General features: G+C 39.8%; 1 protein-coding gene across 1 annotated transcript; it reads left to right on the top strand.

Annotated features, from left to right (window-relative positions):
* Positions 1–2,117: 2,117 nt before the first annotated feature.
* Positions 2,118–9,412, top strand: cmtr2 (cap methyltransferase 2). Its single transcript, XM_034117155.1, has 3 exons — positions 2,118–2,163; positions 5,349–6,605; positions 7,173–9,412. Exons 2-3 carry the CDS (start codon positions 5,358–5,360, stop codon positions 8,205–8,207), a joined length of 2,283 nt encoding a protein of 760 aa, XP_033973046.1. The 5' UTR covers positions 2,118–2,163; positions 5,349–5,357; the 3' UTR covers positions 8,208–9,412.
* Positions 9,413–26,637: the final 17,225 nt, after the last annotated feature.

The following is a 26,637-nucleotide window of genomic DNA, read 5'->3' as shown; positions in this document are numbered from 1 at the left end:
AAGTGAGGTTTTATTAAATACATAGCTGCAGTCAGTGTATTACTTGCATTCATATTTACAAGTTACAGACTTAAGTAAAGATATTTTAAAATTACCGACACCATTGACAGTAATTCTACCTCACAGAACGTGGGGCTTGCTGCATCGATCTGTTAGTACGTTTGTGTGAACTAACCAAAGATTACACAAAAACACAAACTCATAAATATAGACACAACAGCTTCAGTGACTAATGGCTAAGTTGAGTGAATGAATATATTATACGACGTACACTTTAACTGAAATTGGCTGCTTTCAAATTTGCATACGTTTTCTTTTCCCTCACAAAATCTTGAGAAAAATGACTTTCTCTTCACATCGCACTTGAAATTTGACCCTGATTGTTGGTCAGAATAGCCAGAAAAGCATCCTGGCATGCATACTATACAATGTGACCTGTAGAATAGGACTTCCTGGTATTTCTCGCATACTGCATTTGATGAACTACGTATTAAATACTTAATATACTGTGAATAGGTTCCTTGTACAACTCCACTTAAACAATCTGAATTCATTCAAGGTTAGCCCTGTTTGAAACAGCTGCACACAAGTAGATTTGTTCAATCCTGTTCAGCAGTTAGCATGCAGACAAACGTTTGAATTGCTTCAATTCACAAAACAACAGGATTACCCTTCATATTATTTATGTGTTCAGACTTCTAATCTCTCCATAATTCCATAGGGATATTCTTTCTCCCTGTCCCTATTCAAACACTGACTGCTTTCCTATATAATATAAAGATAACTCCACATATACACATTAATTCTACAAGAGGTGTCACTGTTGGCAGTATATCGGCAGACTAAATGTTTACTCCCGCCATTTTTGAAAATCCCATTGCACCTGTACATCCCAAAGGTCCATTATTTATGTATGACACCTACTCAGTGAGTGTCCTGTTTTTACCTAGTCATATACTTCCTATTTTTACATCCTGAAATACCTTTTTAAGAGAAGTATATTATGTGATATACGTCAAGTATATTGAATGTCGGGAAATGTGAATCCGAGATGTCAACAGTTTGTAAAGCCCCATCAAAAATAGCATCAAAACAAAGTCTGTTCTCATCAGCTCACTTTAGAGAGCTCTAATAATTATATAACATTATGACACAGATCAGATCACTGTGGCTTATCTGGCGGGAAAGATGCCCACACAAGCAGATCCAGATCATACAATTTATTCAACAACCAGAGACTCAAACTCCCCTGAAATCACCCCTAGGTTGTGTTGGGATGAATTCTCTATGGTGCAAAAATAATGGAAGAATATAGAGATGCCATCATGCTCAACCAGACATAAATCTTGACCCTCAACAGAACAAAAGACAAATATCCTATGTTTGTCCTGGTTTTTATTTCTCCCTCTCTCTGTTTTACTGTGATTGTTGTGTTGTATTTTGTTACATTATATCATTTTGTTTCATGCGTATGTTGTATGGTTGTATTTGAAATGTGTATGCACGAGTATAAATGTGCGGGTGCATGTGTTCACAAAAATAATTGTCTTTTTTTATGTAAAATTATGTATAGACACATTTCTGTGGTTTATTATTAATTTAAATACTGCTTTAGTTCAACTGTTCAAACTGTCTAAAGGGCTACATTTTTCTTTAGCATACTCATATTTATTCATATTATTTCAAATGTCCATAACTGTCTATAGTATATTCACATTTATTTTGTCTATAGTACTCTCTATTTTTTATATATAGTGTATTTCATTTCTCTATTTCACTGTTTATAATGTATAATGTTTATAACCTACTTATAGAGTTCATATTGTAAATACTTATATTATACAATGAATAACACTGTACGTTCTGCTTGTTTTGCATTTAGTACCTGTACTAAAGTTGAATCTAATCTAATCAAATTTAAACTTTGAGCATGAATGTTAAAAAAATGAATAAAATATGTTTTTTACGTATAATTGTTCACATAAAGATAGTTAGTAGAATATTGATCTCCATTGTTAAGTAAGTATAATGTGTTTAACAATAACATATTGACCTGAGGTGCCCCTTTAAAATAGGACCCTCCCTATCAGCCATGCGCATGCGCAGTCTTGTTCTGAGTCACGTGAAAGCGTGGTCTCGTTCCCTGACAGCAGATACAGCGCGGTGAGTTTTTGTTCAGTGTTTTCATGTTGCTCTGACTCTCTTCGTCAGCCAGCTTCTCAGACTCAGGAGATTTAACACCGACAGAGTTTCCTGTGTCCCAAAGGTTCCTCACAGCGAGAGTTAGGAGAGTAAACACGGCCATAAAGCAGCACTGCTGCTGCAGGAAGTGTGCGACTCAGCTACAACTTCTGTTAACAATACATTTGTCCTACTGCAGTCTTTTCACAAAACATGCAACTACAGTCAGGACAAACATACCGCAGCACTAGGCTCAGAGATAGCTCCATAACACATTATTCTGTCACTTTACCTCTGCAACCCTCAATATACTTGACTTACACTAAAGTCTATACCTACCCTGCTTAGTGTATGTATTTATCAATTCTCATAATGCATACGTATACATTTACTAGATTTCAGTTAAAATCTCATAATTCAAGATACAAATGATTTAGTTTCATATGCACGACAATCACCATGCGCTGCAAGACATACAAATAAATAAAATAGTGAATACTTACTGTTAATGTTGTGTTAGATAGAGGTACTCTCGATATATCTTTCACAGTTGATATCATATGTATATACTCTTTATGTTTGTTTTTGTATTTTATTTTTAATTCACATGCAATGCCTTTTATAAATGCTGCTGTGACAAAACAAGTTCCCAAATAGCGATCAATAAAGTACATCTAATATAATGTCAGTAATGAAATGCAGGAATCTCTCTCTCTTTCTCGCTCATATTAATACTTATTAATTCTCATCATGCATTTTCATTTACTTCACGCCATTGAGTTTATTCATTGACAAACTATCTTCCATGCATTTATTATACTTCATTATATATTTTATTTCTTTTTATTTCAACCCAATATTTTAAATTGCTCTATATTATGTCTTAAATGTTCATTACCCTTTTTCTGATATTCTTTCCAAAAAAACTATTATGAGCATTGTTGGAGTGAGCCTTAGATCATGGCTAATCACTGCTTCAGTGTAATCTGTGTGCGATGATAAGAAAGATCTTAGGATGTTTGCATTAATGTAACTGTAAAGCTTATCATTAATGTCCTCACTTCATTCATTCTGCTTCAGATTTAGGGAACACGTTTATAATACTGACTGCAGGAATCTATTGGTACTTTAAAACATACAGATATAAAGCAGTTCCCTTTGTCGCCAGAATTTCACATCTAAATAATATTAACGTTATATTATATCATATTGCTTTTGCTATAAGGATAAAGACCCATAAATAATTGGCAAACTACGTAAAACACAAGTTACATTTTTGGATGGACAAAGTGTTTCGGCTCACTAATTTAACTATTGCTGGTAAACAAATCTAATGCTAAGCTAGTTTATTTTTTACTTTAAGCTTGTTTTTACTGCTGCTCAGCTGAGGCCACAAATATGATTTTTCTTACAGCGTTTCTGAAATTACAAATGAATTCCTTATTAAGCCATGATTAATAATCACTTTATGTATACGTTTTATTGCTAAAACAGTAACATGAGGCTGTTTTTCTTAATTTGTATATAAACAGCAGCTTAACGAACCTAGCAGATGATTCTAATATACACAAGCGGTGCTTAACAAAATGATTCATGAGGAATATTTGATGAATGTGCTTTCATTAGCTATATATATATATACTATATATTGCCATTCATCACCGCAGACTAATCAAGAAATTAAACAGAAATACGTTCTCCTGCCTAGTGTTGTCATCTAAATCATGTGCAGCTATGGGTTCATTTGATTCTGACTGTAAATTATTTGTATGTCATGAATAAGAAATGGCTCGATAATGACATGAATTGTTGAAAATATATTTTGGGAAACTGTAATGGTCGAGTAAAAAGTCTAAACATCACATACTGACCTGAATTCTGACTCCTGTTGGTCAACAAACACAAAGTTGTTTTCTGTTGATACCACGTTTTTCTTAAGTTCTCCAAAAACCTGAATGAAATAAGAGATGCAAGGATTAGCAGACTTATCCACCAACTATTTTGATAATCGATTCATCGTTATAGTAATTTAGTTGAAACATACTGTTTTCAGCTTCTCAAATATGAAGATGTCTCGCTTTACTCTGGTTCATGTCACATTAAACTGGAGATATTAGTTTTTTGGACTGAAAAACCCCTGCTGTGGGATGAATAATGCATTTCTGATTTTGATGTCTAATAGATGACATGTTTTGTAAATAAAATAACGGGCAGGTTAAATGATAATGAAAATGATTGTTAGATGCAAGCCTAGAATAAAGTGTTTCTCCATGGGATCAGTATTGTTTCTACTTTTTAGAATACAAAAACGTTTTAGAAACATATTGGTTTATCTGAAGAATACAGCAACAACATATTTGATCTCTTGAACCCTCATTTATTTTGAACATGATAATGGAGTTGAATAATTCAGTGTGGGGCATATAATGTTGTTTTTAAGCCTTATGAGAGCAGACTGTGTTTCGTGTTACTGATGTTAAATCTCATGTTATTCTGGGTGAAGCTGTGGCCTGGTGAGGTAATCACCAGTACTTACAGTCCGCCCTGTTGCCCGAGGGCGTCACATCGTAATGAGGGAACATGAGTAATTCAACAGCACTCATGCATGTAGAGAAGAATGAAGGGTTGCAGCGCTGGACTGCATTATAATTCACGTGAAAGGTTCTGATTTCTGTGACCGAAGATTGACTCTACCTGTAAGCAGGTCATAGGCACACTGAACGTTTCTAGCTCATCTAGGGCTGCAGCCTTTCATTATTTAAATTATGTATTCTACAAATGATTTAATCAATTGATGTGTTTTATTTATTAAAGAGAAATAGTAAATAAACAAAAGAGAAAAGAAGATGGGTCTCATTAAATCAGCAATTAATTTGTTTTCCTTTTTAGAAAAATCTAATATTGGTATAAGGCAACTTGCTCAATGTGCGCTCTCGCTGCGTGACTGGTGCCACGTGAGTCATCCAAACTGATTCAATCATATGGGTACAAAACCCACTATATTAGCTATGTAGGAATCATGAGAACAACTTATTAAACAAATAACCAAACTGAGGACAATAACTGTTCTGGGACTTCTGATGACAGCCATATTGTGAGTTTGTGGAGAGGATAAACAAAGATTGGTTGTAGTATTTCAAAGCCTTATTTCTTGTCTCCTTCAACAGGTGTGGAGGATGAGCTCAGGCAATGGGGCGAGGTGGAAAGTCGGGAAGCAGCATTTCAACAACACGGTGGCGTTTGACCCTGAAACCCTGGCTGAGGTTCAGGGTCTTTTCAGTAAAGTAAGAAGCTATGTGAAACCTGCCAGTGGGGAGTGGGGCCTCCCCGACCCAAACGTGGCTCTAAGACAACCTGCGGAGCAGCACTGCCGCCTGCAGGCCCTGAAGGCATCGCTGAACGACGTGAAGAACCAGCTCAGTGACAAGAACGTCCAGGTATGGCATCAGCACACCAACTCCACCAATCGAGCGGGGACGGTGATCTCCGCCGTGCGCTCTGCGGCCAACGCAGAGATCTGCACTCAGGCCTGGTGCAAGTTCTCCGAGATCCTGGGGAGCTTTAGACTTCTCCCAGAGGAGGCCCTTCAGAACGGAGAGCTGAACACGGTCCATCTGTGTGAAGCTCCAGGGGCTTTCATAACCTCTCTGAACCACTACACCAAAACCAGCGAGTCCACGCGTTACTGTGACTGGAGCTGGGCCGCCAACACTCTCAACCCGTACCACGAGGCCAACAGCGGCAGCACCACCATCGCGGATGATCGGCTGATTGCCAACACTCTGCCCTGGTGGTTCTTCGGCTCTGACAACACGGGCAACATCATGATCCAGAAACATTTGCTGGAGCTGCAGGCGTTTGTGGCTAACATGCGTACAGTGGACGTGGTGACGGCAGATGGTAGCTTCGACTGTCAGGAGAAGCCTGACGAGCAGGAGGCGCTGGTGGCGTCGCTGCACTACTGCGAGGCCACAGCTGCACTGCTGCTGCTGAGCCCCGGGGGCTCCTTCGTGCTCAAGATGTTTACCCTGTATGAGCACTCCTCCGTCTGCCTCCTCTACCTGCTGAACTGCTGTTTCCGCTCCATCAACGTCTTCAAACCTGCCACCAGCAAGTCGGGAAACTCTGAGGTTTATGTGGTGTGTCTGGACTATGAGGGCAAGGAAGCCGTGAGGCCTCTGCTCTCCAAACTGATCCGTAACTACGGACCACAGCTGGCGGACCGAGAGGCACTTTTCCCAAACTCGCACCTCCCAGAGTCGTTTTTGAAGCAGCATGAAGAAGTGTGCTCGTACTTCACCAGGCTGCAGGTGGAGACGATCACAGAAAACCTGCGACTGTTTGGAGCAATGAGCAGCGAGCAGAGGCAGCGGCTCGACTTCATCAGAGACGGAACCGCTCAGGAGTATCTGCAGCGCTTCCAGGTAGGATGTGTGTAGAGTCTATGGGCACTTTGTAATGTAACTGAAGTTCAGCAGAGGGATTTTTCCAAGTTGTCCATGAAGTGTATAAGTTAATTTTTCTTTTTTTTCTGATATTTTAAGCAACTTTTTGTCCACTTCCTAAAATTGAAATGTAAGATCTTCTTTGGTCAAATTGAATCCTACTCTTCCCAATGGGAAATATGGCCAGGACAACTGCTAGAGTCCATGAATCTTCATGAATGTGAAATAAGGCAGAGCAATTATTCTGCATTTTATCTGAATCACAATTTTGATATCCAAATCTTTCAAAAGATGTTCAGGCCTAAAACAATATACACTTCACTCTTTGAGTGTCCCCAGATCCCTGCACAAATTATAATACATGACCCTTTTTTTTTTTCTACCAACATTTGAATAATGATGCTAATCTTGACTTCTATTACAGTCAAAATAATTACATGCTCTATTTCACGCAGTAATAGTTAGTGATTGGGCAGCGGCTTCCAAAGCATTAGAAGCTTTATAAAAGTCTGAAACTTGATGAACTGAGTCTCTCTCTGTGTGTAGGTGAGCTACCTCCAGCGGAGTCGATGGGTCTCTCGAAACACGGTGAGTCCCGCGTGCTGCAGCGTCTCAGCGGGACGGCCTCTGGGACAGAAGAAGCAAACAGGCTCCTTCAACGAGCGCAGGGAGTTGCAGACCTTGAGCTGGAGGGAACGCATCGAGAGGGGTTGCCATGCCGCCTCGATACAGAAACACTGCGCCGAGACCAGAGGGACCGGCAGCGTGCTGCAAGGACCCCGGTCCGAGTGTCACGTGGACTCATGGTACGTTATCGCCGGGGCTGCTCTGCCTGCAGTGAGAAACTCTGCGTTCTGTGAAGGAGGGCTGCTGAACCACCTGAATGACGCTCTGACGGACACAGCAGCGGACCGGACTCCTCGCTGTCACTCTTGCCATGACGCTTGCTGGGCCTCCATCATGTCCGATGTTGCAGGTCTTTGCATCTCAAAAGCAGGGGATAATAAGCAGAGACGGTGCCTGGTGTTTGGCAGCCAATCAGCGTGGGGGGCTGGTGAAAGCCAACATGGGGATTTAGTTTTAACATTTTCTGCAGAGCCCTCAGCTCCTCACAGAGATCTGGTGGCCCTGCACGACGGGGAGCCACGGTACCAGCAGCAGCTCTTAGCATGTGTGGTGTGTTCCCTGCAGACCCTCACCTCGGGGGACGCCCTGCTGCTGCCCGTGTTCTCTGCCCTCACCCGAGTCACCGCAGCTGTTGTGTTCTGCCTGCATGTGTGTTTTAGCTCTGTCTCGTTCAGGTGTCCTTCACCTTCGGGGATTACTGGGGCAGTTCTTGTGTGTGTTGGCTTCTGCCCTGAAGCTGCTGCACGGATACTTCCTGTTCTCAGCGACGTCCACAGCTGCATGGGTCAGGGGTTGAGAGAAGAGGAGGGTGACAATGTGCCGTCTGGGTGTGACAGTCAGGTGCTGCAGTTTGTCCCCATGGAGGAGATGCTCACAGGAGGACTGACTGACTTCTTGCGGACCATGAACTCTGAAATCATCCAACAGAAGCTGCATCTGCTCATGCAATCATAGTGCAGTTTAGTGAGCTGTGACGCCCTTCATCGCACAAGCTGTCTCATTATGTCTGTGTCATTCTCGTTGAATCAGCACACTGTTCAGCTACATGTCTCTCCAGCAGTTAATCACTGAATCACTTCTGTATGCCAATATAAAAAGACTACAACACTGATTAGGCATTGCACTGCGAAAACATTTCAGGCTCAAAATGAACACATTTACAGAGAGGATCAAATCAATGCAGCAAAACCAGATATTTTTTTCTCCATTTATTCTTCCTAAATTATTATTAAGTACATTTGTTAGTATATATTCCTACTTTCACAATTTATGAATAATACGTTATTTCATTATGCCTTTTGTACTTTGTATTTTAAAACAAGGGTTTACATTTCTGAAAATACTGAAAAACAAAGTTATTTGAATCTTTGTAATAGTGACACTTGAAGTACATATGTGCTGATATCATTGATATGATACAATCATCTTATATTTATCAACCACACGTATCAGTTGGGCTTTAATGCAAAAGACCAAACTGTGAAGTTAAATAAGGTAAACCTTCACTTCACCAGCAAAGTCTCTCAAATCTTTTATTATCTCAGTTTCAACTAAATCCAAGTCTGCTAAAGCCTTTGCTCATCCTGCAGGCGAGAACAACATTGTCTCATGATACAAATTTGCAGTGCATGAAAATTCAAATTACTTTCAGCACTTGATCAGCAGAACTCATCCGTGACTGAATCCTTGAGGGGATTTGAGGGAGGAGTGAGCAAACAACAGTCCAACCCGCAGCAGCAAGCCTCCTGTCAGTCACAGATGGTTTGCGCTGAAATCCACCTCACAGAGAGCCGCCAGTTTTACCCCAAAGAGCCCGTTGTGTTTTACCAAACATTGTTTTATCCCAGGATGTTCAGGATCGTTTTGTGTTTTTGCCATCATGCAACATACAGGGGACTTCCTGTTAAACAAATAATGTCTATCTTTTGTTTCCAGTGAGAAAAAACATATTTCCACATATGAAAGGACAGTCACTGAAATGTGTTATCCTGCATGAGCAACTCACTAAGGGGCTTTTAAGAAACGAAACAATATCAGAATATTCGCTTCACTAAATGCACATGTTTATATTTTTAGGGTTCTGGTTTATAATATAACAATGTTTTTACTGAGGAGTTTATTTTCCAACTAAAACAATAAAAATGTGCACTGACAAATGACATGAAGTCTAGGTGTTTGTTCACTGATACTGCTCAAGTGTCTTCTGATCAGAAACAAAACTGTTGTTTCTCTCCGTCCTGTCAGACTGTGATAATGTTTATTACACACTAGAAGAGATGAAAACTGGAGTGACAGCTCTGCTATTCTTAGATCCTGTGCAGATGCACTTCTCATGCAGCTGCACTTAGGCAGACTTTTATCGATCCGACACTATTTTCAAGTCATTCCTGGATTCTGGGCATTGGATGTGAGCACTGAGAGGCACCAGGGGACGATTTATCTTCTACGATCATCTCAGGACTTTCCAGACTCAGTTTGTCAGGCTCGGCTCCGTGGTGTCAGATATAACTCAGCTTTTAGGGTGAGGGTTAGTTTGAACTATGTCCACCTCCGGCTGCTTATACAGAAACCTGCTGCTACCATATGAATGCTTTAGTATTCGATATTAAATTGTCCTATATAATAATATAACAGTCAGAGGGCCAACACTAAAATGTTTACTTTAATCGTTTAACTACATTTTGCTGCACAGTTAGTTTAGCTGGTAATTGAGTATTTTTTCATTGATGTATTGGTACTTTTACTTAAGTAGTGTATCTGAATACTTCTTACTTCGCTGCTAACTTTAGTGTCAGTCAGTGCTTAAATAAATATGTATTTACTACAATTAATCTGCAGTACAAAGCCAGACCCCTTGAACAGAATATTTACATGATCAGAGGTGCGGGAAAATAAATATGCATATTAATATCAACTCATCATATGAATGATCGTCTTGCTGATTTAAACATTAGACTGTTGTTGAAGACTTTATGTGCACTTGTAAGCATGTGCACATGTGAGAATACAGAGACATGATGAGATGCATCTAATCTATTTTTTAGGGATCTAACACCAAAGGTTTGAACAGATTTCATATGAGTGTGGAGCCTACATGGTGGGACTGCAGATATAAAGCACAGGAACAGCCTGCAGACTGGAAATATTCTAGTACTGAATGTATGTTGGTCATCATCATTCAGTTTCACTCTGAATTCAGCCTCTAATGAAGGGCTGCCAAGGATTATGTCAAAAGAAGTAGAGTTATTAAATGATGTGAATGTGTTAATGTGAGATAACTGTTGTAACTGTCTTACAGTCATAATTCAGCTCCTTTACTTTGTGTAAAACTGGCGGATATGTGTGGTAGATTTTTAATTAGCACCGTGTCTGCAGACAGATCTGTGCATTTCCATTAAATTGGGATTCCTCAGCGGCCCATGGATAAAGAGAAAAAGCAGAATCTCCTGCAGCATGCCTTCACCTCCAGCACCTGCTAATGTAGACCTGACAGGATGTTGGATGTTAAGACGTTAAGTGATCCGGCCCAGTGGCGTCTCCAAGGGAGGGCTGGGGGGGGGGAATGGGCACCCATCTTCTGGCCCCTCTTCACCTCTCTATTGCGGCTTTCACACCAGCGCTTTTCCCTTTCTAGCTCCAAGCTAGAGCTTTTCTGGTTCAGCTCCGGTTTCCCTTTTCAGCTCCCGCTCTGTTCACACCGCCCAGCTGCCGCTGCTGCGTCATGACGTCGCAGTTTACGTCGCTGATTTTCTCCCCAACGGAGCTCACAACAAAAACGGGGGGGGGGGGAACTGCGTCAGGTCGATGATCGTGTTGCTTTTAATCATACGAAGCCAGATTAAATTAAATAACGACTTCTCCAACCTTATACTTTTCTCGAGAGTGCCGTGGTTCATTGTTTATTAATGTGTTTCAGCGGCATTTACCGACCGCTGCAGTGCTGACTGCTCTTCAACGGGAGTTTATTCTCCCGTTAGCTCCGGGTTAGCTCACACGGCTCTAAAGTATTCACTGTCTGACTGTCACACAAGCAGCTGATACATATCCCCATTTCCCCTTAAGTGAATGTGTGTCAGTCTGAATTGACGCTGTTTGGCATCACAACGCTGTTATGAAAGTTTCTCTGGTATAACATGGGTGATGTTAGCATAGCAACCGAAGCTAAACTGACTACTTGCTAAGCCGTTTTCTACAGGCACATTTTACCGGCGTATTTTTCATTATGATTCTACTTGTGATAGTCGGACATGACAACCTGTGCAGCCCATGTATTGATTCCATCCGATAGCTGCTATAATAACAAACAAAACGTCTGCCTGCTCTCCACAATGATCAATAACAGCGAACGGATGGTCAAAGTAAGGTACAAATAAACAGAATCACACGGGGAGGTGGGTTTAGTTTCCTGCATGCCTCGACGTAAGAGAGACGTAAGCGACGCCGCGTCATAGCTCCGAAGCTCTTGCCTCTAGACCGACAATATTTTGGAGCTGGAAGTGAACCGCATTCCGAGCTATGACGCGGCGCCGCTGCGGTGTGAACAGGAAAAAACGGCACTTTTCCAGCTCCAGCTCCGAGCCGGAGCTGGAAAAGCGCCGGTGTGAAAGGGGCATATGAGTATCCTCTTTGTGGCAATTTTAAACATAAAAGGCTTGTTCCCTTCAAATAAATGTCTTCCTTAAAATCAATGCACTGATTAATTAATCACCTAACACATGTAGCCCATATAAAGACGCATACAACATTAAAACAGGATTGTTGTGTCACTCAAAATACCCTACAGGTATTAATGCACAACAGATATTTAGCTGTTTAACTGTGAACTAAGGAACCAAAGTATGCAGTTCCTTAAAGGGGCCCTATTATGGTCATTTTCAGGTTCATTTTTCGTATTTAGTGACTCTATTGTGACCTGACTTTAATGTTAAAAAGGTCTTTATTTTTCTCAATCCCCAAGTTTCACAACAGAACACAAGATTTGCACTAGTTTTACTTCAGAGGTATAGCGTCTGATATCTGTTTCAGTGCTCTAACAAAAAAAACTGTCCAGCAACTCGTAAACTGAAAAAAACAAAAACCTACAATCTGCTTCTATAGACACGAGATAATTCCTTATGTAGCCCAATATCCTCAGGTTGAACTTCAATCAATAGAAATTAAGTTTGTGAACCAGAAAAATCAATTCATTTAATTTCAAACCTTTATTTATCCAGGTGTATCCCATTGAGATCATTGATCTCTTTTTCAAGGGAGACCTGCTCAGTAGGTTCCACATGAAACAATAAAAACATAAACAGAACAACAAAAAGGGCATCATTACAGGGATTACAATTTACATAACTATCCACATGAACAGGTACCAACAGCATCCGATTGAGTAGCATCCAACCGAGCTTTAAAAACATTTAGTGGCACCAATGCAAAGATTAATGCCATTTGTCGATATTAACAGTTCTCGAACACTTTTCACTTTGGCTTTTGCCTTTATTCACAGCCATAGTTCTGCCTCGTGTTTTGTTTTAGTTTATACAGCTTGGTTTAACATGCAATGCTAACTCTCAGCGTAGAAGGTTAAAAAAGATAACTCTAATCTGTGTCATTGTTGTCCCGTGTTCAGTCCTGACATACCTTGGTTTAGGGTCAACCCCTTTAAAATACCCCTTTAACACAAAACACACCAAGGTTTTTTTTTCATCTGAAGGTTTAATACCTCCGGAGTTTCTGATGCTGTGATTTTGTGGATTACGGTCATGAACCAGATCAGAGAAAATCATAAATGATGATCCCTCTAATCTCTGTTCCTTGTCTGACTCCAGAGGCACAACCCGTCCATTCAACCCAAACACAAATCAATAATGTAATCGTTCTTTACATGCTTAACATAGAGAAGGCAAATAAGTATTGTGTACAGTGAGTCAGCGTTTGGTAAAAAGGAGGGTGTGTTTGTGTGTCAGAGAGTGAGTGTGTGTGGTTGAGTTGAGAGATTGGGTTGTGCTGTGTCCCGGGAATGTAATCTGTCCTCGGTGCAATATTCTGCTGTGTCCCCGCTCTGCGTGCTGACTACAGCCCAATCTGAGTGGATGAAGTAATCACATGGTGAACTTGTGAACTGTGTCCTGATGAACTCAGAACAACCACACAGATATGTGTAGTGATGAAGTGTTAGTAGGTCAGTCGGTATCCCTTCAGACTTTAGGCAGCAATACATTATGGACCTATTAAAGCTGTTCAGATTTTAACACGGTGATGAATCAGATCCATGTTGACAAAAATGACCCTTCAGGCAAGTTGTGAACTACATAGGACAAACACTTACAGAATATTATCTTTATTTGTCAAAGCAGGAATAATAATGTATAATTAGAAAACATTTCATACAGTATTAGGAAAAAACATAAACAACATAATCAAACAACAGTAAAATCAATAATAAATCTAAATTAGTGAGCAACGTGTTGGCTTAAAATCTGCTGTGTGATGATGGAGCTGATTATAATGTCAGTATAAATGTTCCTAATGTCAGTATACATGTGTACAATTGTGTAAATTGTTAGTATAAATGTTACTATGAATGTTTAATATTTCAATGTCTCAAAATGTTTACAACGCAGTCAAATTGTATAAGTGTCTATAATGTCAGCATAAATGTTTGTTTGATTTTAAAATGATTGTATGTACTGTATGAATGTGTTTGATGTCATGTCAGTACAAATGTGTGTATAAATGTGAGGGAATAAATGCGTTAATGTGAGTAAAGTGTCGGTAAGAAATAGAAAAATAAGATAAATATCAGTATATATGTGACAAAATGCATCAACATCTTACATGTGTGGCTGATATAAATGTACACATTTTGATATAAATGTTATCTTCTTTGTTTCTGTTTTGTTTTCGCATTGCTGCTGAATGAAGACTTGCCACTTTTCTTTGCCTTCTGCAGAGAGAAGAAACTGACGGACCAGGTGAAGTGAAACTGTCGTTATGTAACAAAAACGCTGCAGCAGGACAGGACGCTTGTGAGGAGGAGAGTTTTTTTCCCCACGGAGCGGGATGTGTTCATCAGAGGGATTTGTCTCCATCAGTCAGTCGTCTCTGTGATCACATTTCAAGAGACGCTGTCTTGCTTGTTAGTCTCGCTTTGTTCCTGCAACCATTAATCTGTGAGAGAGAAAAAAGGTAGGCTACAGTAAAGAAAGTAATTTACATTTCTCAAAACGTCATAAGCCTAACTAAATGACTCCATGTTTTATTCATTGTTTTCTTGATCCTGTCAGGAAACAATAATCCTAAGAATTGGATTTCCAAGGTGTTCATTGCAGCTTTGCATGGTCTGCCTGTAATGACTATTCATTCATTTATTCCTTATACCTAAAAGTTTTTTGTTTCCGACCTCAAGTAAAAAATCAAGTCTTTAAGCAGCCTCGGGACATGTGTCAACGTTAAAGGAATAGTTGTAAAAACACTTTCTTCCTGGGAGTTACAGGAGAAGAGGGAAACCACTTGCCAAAATCACTTTAGTCAAAGTTCATTACACAATAGACAGAGGCCCAGTGAAGTCATCCATTACTCTGTGTGCTATGGTTTTGAAGCCTCAGTTCGGCGACACAAGAAGGGGGGAGCTAAAACTGATTTAGCCACACAAAATGTTACGTTTAACTTTAACAGTGTAAAAGGATTACAGTTCCAAGACGGAAACACAGACTACACAGAAAACGGTCAACCGTGGTTAAAAGCTCTAACTTAGATGTTAGCCCGTCCTAAATCATTCTGCTTTAGCGTATTTATTCTTTAAATGTGTCAATAATTGACTAAATGAGCATCATGATGTATTGAAAAAGAACTTAAAACTAGTGGATAGGACCATAAACTCATTAGTAAAATGTTTAGTGAGTTAATAAATCAAGTGAGAAGTAGGTTCATTTTTTCATAGACTTCTATATAATCTTCTTATTTTCGCAACAAATGGAGTCCCTCCCTGCTGGCTATCATAGAAAATGTAAGTTTGAAGAACATTTACATTGGCTTCTCTTGTTTGCTAAGTGATGAAAACTTAAAATGCTGCATTTAGCAGAGACTCTCTCTGTACTCAGGTCACATCTGTCTGTTTGATAAAGCAGTTATCACTTCAGTAATTACATGTCCCTTCATGTTATCTGGTCAGTTGTTGATACTGTTACAGATGCTGCGCCAGATGCTGCGTCCGCTCTGCAGTACAGAGAAGAAGAGAGTCAAAGGGACTTCTCTTCCTGTTTCCTGGTCTGAACATTATACCTATAACTTAGCATTTACCTGCTCTAGACTCTTGTACCACTGATCAAAAACCGCACACTAACGTACAGTAGCCTGCTGCTGACACTCAGTGAGATGTCAAATTCAATCTCATGCATCCCAACTGCACAGTAAGTGGATATATGTATGCATGAAAAGTCAGCCTGTGTACTAAATTAGCAATCATTTGACTCAACAGCCCGTAATGCATTGCGTCTCTTCAGATGGTGGACTGCAAGGCATATGGATAAAAATAATTAACCATGGTAAAGCTAATAATGTCAATGACCTTAAGATGCATGATTCATATAGAATGTGGCACAGTAGATTAGTGCGCTGATCTTCAGATCAGGGGAGCACTGCAATGTAAGTCGCTTTGGATAAAAGTGTCTAATAAGTGACATGTAATGTATGCATTGTACAAAAAAACACATTCTATATTGTGAATTAAAATACAAATAGTAAAGTGGGCCTATCATGCTTTCTTGTAGTGTGTTACATAGTTCTGCATTCCTGTAAATTGTTTACTTCACTATGTAACTGTTGCGCTTCTATTGGATAGCGCTCCAACACTTTGTACGTGATATGGGGAGGGACATCTCTAAGTGGTTGACCAATCTCTACAGAGCCGGCCAGCTAACCAATCAGAGCAGACTGGGCTCTGGTTTCAGACAGAGGGTGAAAAGAGGTGCTGCAGCACAGACAGTATGAGACAAATAAAGAGCTTTTGGAAAATGTAAAGCATGGAGACATGTCACAGAAGAGGCAACAAATACAAGTATGAAACCTGACAATGAGTCTCTTTGGGCCGCCTTTAAATGTCTTTATTGCCTTTCTTTAGGGGAACATAGCTGATTGAATCCAATTCAGTCAATTTAATTTAAAAATACGTTATTCATATTGAGGGACAATACTTCTTGGGAATACCAAATAAAAAGATATCCAGTCTGGATTATAGAGTGATTACATTTGGTCTAACTTTAGCTATTATGGGCTACTTGTTTTAATCGGTCACAACAGCAAAAATAAAACAGCTGAGCCAAAGAGGGCCAATGGGCCGTTGCTCGATAGACTGTAGTCCGGCCTTGTACACGTGATAAACTGATCATTCAACGTTAGCTTAGACGGGTAGTGATTGTTATGAGATGCAAAGAAGACGTATTGCTTGAGTTCACTTCAGTGTGAACGGTCTTCTGGTAATGACATTCTTTATCATTCATCTAGTTTGCAGGAAGCAGTTCATGCTGATCATAATGCAGTATGCAATTTTGAACACATACAATGACCCAGTTTATGCATATTTTCTGTAGTTATTTTGATCATAATATCATAACAGAAAATGACAGTAAAAAGTGAAGTACCTATAGAGCTTTTAAGGACTGATTCTGCGATACTGGAGTGTGTCTTTATGCAGGATGAATGTTGGGGATGACAGTAATGTTTCAGCTCAAACTAGACGAGTATGGGAGTAGAAATAGACACACCACTAAACATCACAGGGAACATCTGCTTTCTGTCACAGCGACACTGCAGCGATGCAAACGAGTCGCTCTCTTTCCTCCTGCAGCTGTTGTCTGAAAACAAACCCACTTTGTCCCTCTCACAGACGAAAGATGGATCATTTAAAAACTGAGGGAAGACAAATTATTCTCTAAATTGGAAAAAGAGATATGGGGCACATCACATCTGGCCCAACATACACAAACAATACTTTGACATCATAAACAGGGATATGAACACATATGAATAAACATTGTATTTGTGTTAACAGCCCTGTAGAGCCGCTGGTGAAGCTACTTTCATGTCTGAGGAGGCTTTTAAAATGTACTGACCAAAGAAAAGCCTTCCGAGGTCTGCAGCCTGGTTGTGATTAAGCTCAGCAGTATTGGAGGAGAATATATGAATGAACTAAAGAACCATAGATAGAAAAGTGTGAAGTTGTAATCCAACCAGACGTTGATGGGGTTGCCTTCAAATCAAATAAGATAAAAACACTGCTTATAAACCCGACTCCTGCAGATAATGTTTGAAGTGGTAAATATGTATATTCTTATAATAATCCTCGAGACCTTACTGAAAGAGAATATGCAGTAAGAAAATCTGTTGGATGGGGGAATGAATAAATCCAACTTTCATTTGGAGTACAGTGTTTGGTTTGAGTGTGTGAGGTTGTAGATACAGCTTAGGAGTCTGTAGGGGCAAATTAAAAACTCGTCTAAGGAGAAAACAGCGATTTGGGGTCACAAATCTTTCATTGTGACAGGTGTTTTCCACTCATAAACAACAACAACCAATTAACCTCTGTCACCCGGCCAGAATTGGAGTGTCAATCGTTGTCGATTCTTGGAAATATTGCACTTTAGTTCCTGTTCTAATGGCTGGTTTTATGGATTGACTATATGTAAATCATGTTGGATGGTCTAAGATTTATTGTCAAAGCAGAATGGTCTTTGGGTTGGTCTTCTTAAAATGCTAATCAGTTTAATTCTCTTCTCTGGTGCTCCTGCTTCTCTTCAGACAATCATCTGTGCGCAGGGGATCCAGCACGAATGCAGGTCATGAAACAAAACCTTGTTCTATTTATGGAGCAGCCTTGAGCTAAAAAAAAGGTATGAACACTAAATGTAAATGGGGACTATAGTGTTTTTATTGGATATTTTAACTTGTTCATGAATTGTTAGTATTTGTTTATTTCCTGTCTTGTTTCTATGCATTTATATTTCCATATTGTATGTTTTGGACCTAAATGGCCAAAATTAGCACATTTATTCAACAATGCCACTACATCACTACGAATCATTTAACTCATTCAAACAGTTGCTTACATTATAAGTGACATATAAGTTGCAAAGCTAATGGTTGTATACATTTTTAAATACATATGTTTAAACCTTCCATTGTTCCTGTCAATGTTAATCTAAAATACAATAATTCAGAGACTTTTGCTCACATTTAAAGGTCCCATATTGAAAGAAGAAAATATTGTCATTTATTTTTAAATATAAAGTGTTAGAACCAAAACCTCAATATACAGAGAGAAGTTTTTATTTTTTTTATTTAACCTTTATTTAACCAGATAAAAAACATTGAGATAAAATCTCATTTTCAATGCTGACCTGGCCGTTACACATAACACATAACACAAACATATAAAATACAGAGAACATAAAGAAAACAAAAGACGAAAAAGCAGTCACTACATTGTGCACATTAGGACAATAAAAAAAGTACACTACTTGTTACTGCAAGAGCAGCTGGTGGTGAGGACTTCAGACAACTTCAATTTAAAACATGAAATAGAGACAAGTGCCCTCAGTTTAAGGCGTGATTGAAGGTCATTCCAAGACCAAGGACCATAATAAGAAAGACTCCTTTTTCCAGCCTCAGTCCGTACAGTAGGAACCTGGAACCGTATCCAGGCACTGGATCTGAGTTTGTAAGAGTCACAAACTGGAGCAAATCTGACACATATGTAGAGTGGAAGCTTACCTAAAATGGCTTTATACATTAATAAAAACCAGTGCTGCATCCTACGCATAGTAAGTGAGGAACCATCCAGTTAGGCTATACAATGTGCAATGATGAGTCCTATAGGGTGCATTTGATATATAACGCAGTGCAGCATGGTAAAGTGGGTCAAGTTTGGCCAAAACAGTGGGACAGGCAAATCTATAAATGGTATCACCGTAGTCCAGCTGGGACAGGGATAAGCCAGAGACCAACCTTTTACGGGATGAAATTGAAAAACAACATTTAAATCTGAAAAGGAAGCCAAGAGTGAATTTCAATTTCTTTGTTAAAACTTCAATATGGTGTTTAAAGTTCAGATTACTGTCCAACCAAAAGCCCAGATATTTGTAGGTATCAACAAATTCAACAGAAACGCCATCAAGGGTGTCAATGGAGAGGCAAGAGGAGGACGCTGACTTGGGAGCAAAAAGCATTGCTTTGGTTTTCTTACTGTTCAATAGTAGTTTAGAATCAAGAAGCGCATGCTGCAGCGTGATAAAATCTGATTTTAAATTGGAAACGGCCATATCCAGAGAAGGAGCACACGAGTATACAATAGTGTCATCAGCATACATATGATAGGTAGAAAATTGCATCTGATTACAAATAGTGTTTACATATAATGAAAAGAGCAAGGGCCCCAAGATAGAGCCCTGTGGAACTCCCTTCTCCAAGGTGACAGGGTCAGAGACAGTACTACCCAACCTGACGCATTGAGTGCGGTCGGTTAGATAACTCTGAAACCAGCAAATGGCATTATGACCGAAACGAGACACCAACATAACATTAGACATAATGTGGTGATCTACAGTGTCAAATGCTTTGGCTAGGTCAATAAACAATGCAACACAAACTGATTTCTTATCCAAAGCAGCCTTAATATCGTCTAAGACTTTCAGACTGGCAGTCACAGTACTGTGCTTTGATCTGAATCCAGATTGCATAGGGTTAAGGATGTTGTGTGAATTTAAAAAAAGTTTTAGCTGAGTAGAAACAAGGGACTCAAGAATCTTTGATAACACAGAAAGATTTGAGATAGGACGATAGTTATTCAACTCCGTGGGATCACCAGCTTTCAAGAGGGGCGATACCAGAGCTTGCTTCCACACAGCTGGCAGTGTGTGAGTGGACAGGGAGAGATTAAAAATATCAGTTACTGTTTGTGCTATCATCTGAGCTGCAATTTTTAAAAAGAACGGGTCAAGGCCGTCAGGCCCGGCAGACTTTTTAGGATCAATCGAGTGCAAACCCTGTAAGACTTCAGAGACCGAGAAATAAGCTAAATCAAAAACAGGGGAGTTCAACTCTTGACTATGGCTGTGAGTACGACCATTTAGAGAGTCATGACTTTGCTCATCAAAAATGTGACCAGCCTTTTTGAAGTGAGCATTAAAGGCATTAGACATACCATCTGAATCTGAAATAAAAGAATCATTGACCTTCAGTTTTTGTGGGAAACTAGAAACCTTCTTGTTCTGAAGTGATTTAATTGTTTTCCAGAATTTGGAATGGTCATTAAAACAATCAGTGGTTAAGCTCAGATAGTAATCAGCTTTAGCTTTTTTAATAAGGGCAGAACATTTATTTCTGAGGACACGAAAAAGAAGCCAGTCATCACTAGTGTTAGACTTTCTAGCTAAGGACCATTGCTTATTTCGATCATGAATGAGATCAGATAGTTCTCTAGTAAACCATGGAGTGTTCCTATTCTTAACTCTGAATTTTCTAAGGGGGGCATGTCTATTAATAATCGATAAAAAGTGATCAATAAAAAATTGGACGGCAACATCAACAGATGGAATTAATGCTGTGAAGTGCCATTTAACCTCCGCCAGATCGTGTAGGAAAGCCTGCTCAGAGAAGTGTTTGAAGCAGCGCCTGAGCACAATAAGGCCCTTGGCTTTGGGCAACTTAGTGCTCCTAACGCAAGCGATAGTGCAATGGTCACTGATATCATTAGGAAAAACACCAACAGACACATACTTATGAGCTGCATTTGTTAGAATGACATCTATAAGGGTATCGTTATTGGGTTTGGCAGGGTTTATTCTAGTGGGACTATCAATAAGCTGAGTTAAGTTCAAAGAATCACAAACCTGCTTAAACTGTGAGGATTTATCACTTAACCAGTCCCAATTTAAATCACCCAATAAAATGATTTCAGAAGAAAACTTAGACAACAATTCAGTAAGGCTATAGTTGCATCCATGATGGCCGATGGAGGCCTATAACAGCCAATAACAGTGAGAGGAGCATTTGCTATAGTTATTTGGAATGCTAGCAACTCAAATTGCCTTGGAATTGAAATTGAGTGAAGGACAGAGCACCAACACCACTGTGTACCAAAGTACACAGCTGGTATTCAGAAAGCGAGCCATAAAAAGAAAATAAAGTGCCACTACAGTGCTTTTGCCGCCCGGCTGCAATGATGGTGCAGAGACGCCCAGAAAGCATGAGCCAGAAACACTGACCAATAAGAGCTAACCGTTTTTTTTTCAGGAGGGGGGCTTAAAGAAAAAGTCTCTTAATTGATTGATTGGAGGTATCTTTGGACAGACAGCAAAATATGAGTATGGACTGGAACATTTGCATAAATTGTCTCCTTTAAGTTCTAACTTTAAATCTCAATACCACACACATTAGACTTATTTCACTAAGAAATACCATACCACATATTCAATAAATAACCACCACTAAATCAATTGTGAAACACTCACAGACACACTCAATGGCTGCATTAGAGACTTACCATTTACCATACATCAACTGCAGCCAACTACAACATGAGGTCTTGATGTTGAATCTTAACAATCATAGGTCCAGTAATAATGAATGCATCTTGTATTGAAAGGTGAAAATACTGTTGAAAATATATGATATCCGTGAGACAACGGTAACGAATTAGTCAAACTGATTTAATTTGAGGTTGATTTGTTTCGAGTTATTGGATAGGACATTGGAAAGATATTTCAAATTGAAAATAAATAAATGCATTACTTTGTCTTTTGCTACTATGATAGAGTTAATTCACACATTTGTAAACACATTATCATACAGCGCTGGCAACCAGCAGGATGAGGATTCAAAAAAGAAGTATAAAAGTTGAAGTTTTTACTCACAAAAACAAAGTTTGGTACACAGGTGACTGTCGGAAAAATCCAGCAAATGTTTCAGGAGCAGGATTATAGTCTAAGACAAAAAAGGATGGTCAAATAACTTGGCCTACTGTGTCTGGAACTCTAACTAAAGCAGCGAAGACAAACGGGAGCACACAGAATAAAGTCACAAGAGAAGAAGGGTAATGAGGTACAGGTACAATCAGACGAGGTAATCACAAAGGCGAGAAACACATGAGAACAGGAAGTGAAAAGAGAGACTAAAATAGAATAGGCAATAACTTTGAAACTGTAAAGAAGAAGCTTGGCAGAGGACTGGATCTGACACACGTTCTTGTGAATATTAAACATATAAATGAAGGTATGGATGGTTTCACAAAGAAGCAAAGAGTCATTTGAGGTCTGAGACACCACAGATCAACATTCTGCTGACAGTGCGTGTGAGTCGACATATTTCTCTGTAAAATCAGAAATGGTAATCTGGTGTGGCTAAAACCCGCCTGGCCTCCATTCAGAGCCAACAGCTTGCCCTTTGATCTCACTGTGTCATATTATGTTCAAAATAAAAACCCGATCGAGCCACAGCTTTAAATGTGCAGCTGCCAATAAAACAGAGTGTGAATCTGCGGACTATGTGTTGGGTCACGCATGTTCTCCTACTGTGTGACAGCTAGATTATGTCCCATATGGCCCCGTAATGGTTTTTAGATTAATTTGAATAATTAGTTCAACACGAATAATCACAGCTGGTTTATGCTTTCTTCCCACAGTGTGTTTTAGCAATCAATGGCTAATGGTTAAAGCTCTTCGCCAGCGTTGTTTACTATACATGGGAGTCTCTCTCTCTTTGCCTGGAGGCACATCGATAGACCTCTGTTCCCTTCGCTGGATTGAATTGACTTTATAAAAGGGATTGCCTGGACAGAGGTGGGGCAGAGGGCACAAATCAGGCCTCAGGGACAACTTGTTGGCATTTAATATGTTCACACACACACACATCAACACTACACACCCATCTGAGGGTATGTTTGCTCAGGTATGTATACTGCACTCCTATGTGTGCACGTGGGAGGGCTGGTTGCGCTTCAGTGCATTTGTTTATGGAGGCCTGTCAACACACTGTGAATTATCACAGCGCTGAGCTCCTGTGCTTTCCCTCTGTGTGTGTGATCCATGTTGGGCTGCACAGGTTAATTCTTCTCTTACCAGAAAACACTGATGATGAAGGGTGGTGGGTGCAGGTCAGAGGGGCAGGTGGTCATGAGACTTTACTGTGTGTTTGCTTTATGACACCCTGGCAGATCTTAAATAACACACACTGTCAGATATCCCCAGACCAAAGACGTCTGTTTGTCCCGAGATCTACAGACTCCTCCACATGTGGCCGAACCTCTTCACCCTTACTCATCAGCTCGCCCTCTTAGATCAAACACATTCGATTTATTGTCCTGCACACTGGCCTGAAGACCCCGTATGATTGAGGTTTAGAGGCTGGAGCACCAAAACTATACGTTCTGCCTGCATCCTTACGCTGATTCTGTGGACTCTGATAAGCAACTAAAGACACACCTGTTTGGTCAGGCTTAGGGGTTGGGCATCATGTCTGAATTTTGTATGTATTAATTGTATTTTCCAACAGTGTGTTATGTTTCAAATTTACAATTTAAAAATGTATATCTTTCTTCTGTAGGTGTAAATGCCCTTGTAATGTATGTATGTGACTTATGTCTGTAAAAAACGCTATATAAATACTTTTCATCCTTACTGACTTACTTACTTACCTCATTCATTATTTACTTACGTATCTACCTACCTGCCTACCCACCTACCTATGTAGTGGGTAATGCTCTCAAAACGAGTGCAGTAAAACAAAGAGTGGAACAGGCTAGCGAGTGTGCAGGTGTGCGTCATATGAGAGGCCCCGCCTTACATTTTCCGCCACAGATTTGGGGAAATTAGTCCGTGCGCAAAGCATTGTGGGGATTTTAAGACCGCGGAGTCTACACATGTGCAGCCTCGAAATTTCTCGCTACGAAGTACGCCGGGCTCGGTAGATTTCCAAGTATGCTGGAGATTGGAACAGTACTTCGGCGGCACTCGATGACGTAGTATGCTTGAAATAGTGGCTCTGAAGCAGCTTTACTCGCGATTGAGAAACACCCTCTGTGTGTCATGGTCGGTGGTACAGGCTCGTCTAATAAATGGATAAATTGGTTTCCTCAGATTATGCTATGTCCTGCTCACTTGCTGCTTCCTTACAGATTGTCCTGCACACCAGTAGTTTGTCAAAACCTCACTCTTGTAGTGAGTAGGGCCAGAACATATTCATTGTTTGTATGCCGCATTGTGAGCCATTTTGAACCTACATTATAAAAAATGTTGGATCACCTGCCGCTGTTTTGTGTATTCTTGTTTTGCATTTAGTTTTGTGATTCTAGTTTTTCTTATTTTGCCTTACAGTATACTGTTTTGTTTGAGCTTTTGTCTTGCTTTGTATGTTGCCCCTTAAAGGGGACCTATCATGCAAAATGCACTTTGGGATGTCTTTTATACATAAATATGTGTCCCCGATGCGTCGGGGAACTCACACAGCGTCAGAAAATAAAACCCTCGATTTTCCTCCGTACCCAAATCTTTTAAAAACAGGGGTACAACGAGCGGATACAGATTCCATCCGATCTGACGTCAAATCGGCAGCGGACTCACAGAAAATTGCTATCAGAAACAATGCCTGATGTGTTTTGGACGTAATCTCGTCTTTGTTTACATTAGCAAGCCTCGCTAATACTCAGAGCTAACCTGTACTGTAGAGCACATGTGTTTAAAAAGCAGGAAATAAAAAAAGGAACTCACCTTGTGAAAAACCCGCAAGAGAAAAAGCATTTGAGTTTCAGAAATAATCTTTGATGTGGTTTAAACAGGATGGCGTTTTATCACAGCAGAATTTAACTTTATCTCCGGTAGAATTCTGATCAGGCATTAGCTCCGCCTCCTCTTTTTTTTTTTCAAGCTAAGGACCCAAAATCTGCGTTTCTCTAACAGGGCTGCAAAAGAGGGGTATGACCAGTATGAGGCATAGCTACAACGGGTGAACTGTTTGGTATTTTAAGCAAACAACTTCACAGACATGTTTTGTATAGGTATGGCCCTACAATATATTTTTCCAATATAGCATAATAGGTCCACTTTAAATGTTGGTTTAAATATTAATTAAACCAACAGGGATGTTTTCCTATTTTTGTCTAACATTGTTTCAGTTTCCTTCTTTTTAGTGGAGCTGAGTGCCCGTCATTGGGGGGGGGGTCCTAGTCACCCTCACTGTTTGCTGCGGTGAAGAGCGAGTGAGTTCGGTATATATTTTATTTTAACATGATGTAATTTGTGTCTTTGAAAGTTTTGTAAGGATTATTTCAACATTTTGGGAATTGTGTTTAAACGCTTGTCAAAATTCTAGCAGTATCCCCAAGTCTTTATGCTAAGCTAACCAGCTAATTGCTTTGGCCTCGTATTTAATAAGAGATGGGGCTTTACACTTAACTTAATTCTGAACTGTTAGAACTACTGTTAAAGATCTGGTTGAAAACTACAAATAATTTTTGCTCTCAACCTGTATGTTATCTGGCCGACTTTAAATAATTTTCTGACTATGCATTTTTGTCTCTGGATCCATAGTTATTATCTCACACCCTTACTGCAGCGCTCATGGTTGCATCATGAGGACAAATCACTTCTTGTCTCCGGTGACATTATTAGTTGTTGTGTGGTTGTTTTTGAGAGTCTTCTCTCGGGAGGTCCAGTATCTTAATTGTTCCCCGGGAGGGAGAACATATTGTCCTGCATGCATACAGAGGGAGCCATTCTCCTATACAGCGCAGCAACTTAAAAATACAATTTTATCATGAAAAGCTATCTGCCGAGCTTAACGCCTGCCTCAGTGTGATGGCAGTGTTTACTCTGTGATTTTCTACATATGTGTTGCCTGTAAAAATGGCATGCAGTAAATGATGATGCAGTTTTTCTCATTGTGAGGTGTTTATCTGCAGGGAAATAATCACAACGCATCTGCCAAATAGACTGAAAATTGGACTCTGCGTTATCTGTTTCCAGCCTTTGGCAACTCTCTGATCAGCCTGATAAAAATGGCTGATTACCGCAATGAGGCACACTGTCACTCTAATTTACACAAATCCTACACTCCCACTCTGACTTCTGCTCAACCGTATTAACGCCGGAGAAAATGTCCCTGGCATTCCAATCCAGGAAACCTAATCTAATCTACATGCACACTTCCACACAAATAATCTCACATTGTGATATTCATTCCTACCAACACTATGCACATTTTGTATTATTGTCCCTCTGAGCACGTAATTATGCAGTTTTAGGCATTTGCTGTCTCAGTGGCCTCGCATCAGATATAAGGCCGTTGGTAAATTATAATTTAAGATATCTGATACTGGATGAATATTTTGTAGTGAAGAAGCATGAGG

Source organism: Trematomus bernacchii, unplaced genomic scaffold, assembly GCF_902827165.1.
Source record: "Trematomus bernacchii unplaced genomic scaffold, fTreBer1.1, whole genome shotgun sequence".
NCBI classification, from domain to species: Eukaryota; Metazoa; Chordata; class Actinopteri; order Perciformes; family Nototheniidae; genus Trematomus; species Trematomus bernacchii.
Note: the sequence above shows the minus strand (reverse complement) of the source record. Positions and strands in the feature narration are given on the sequence as shown.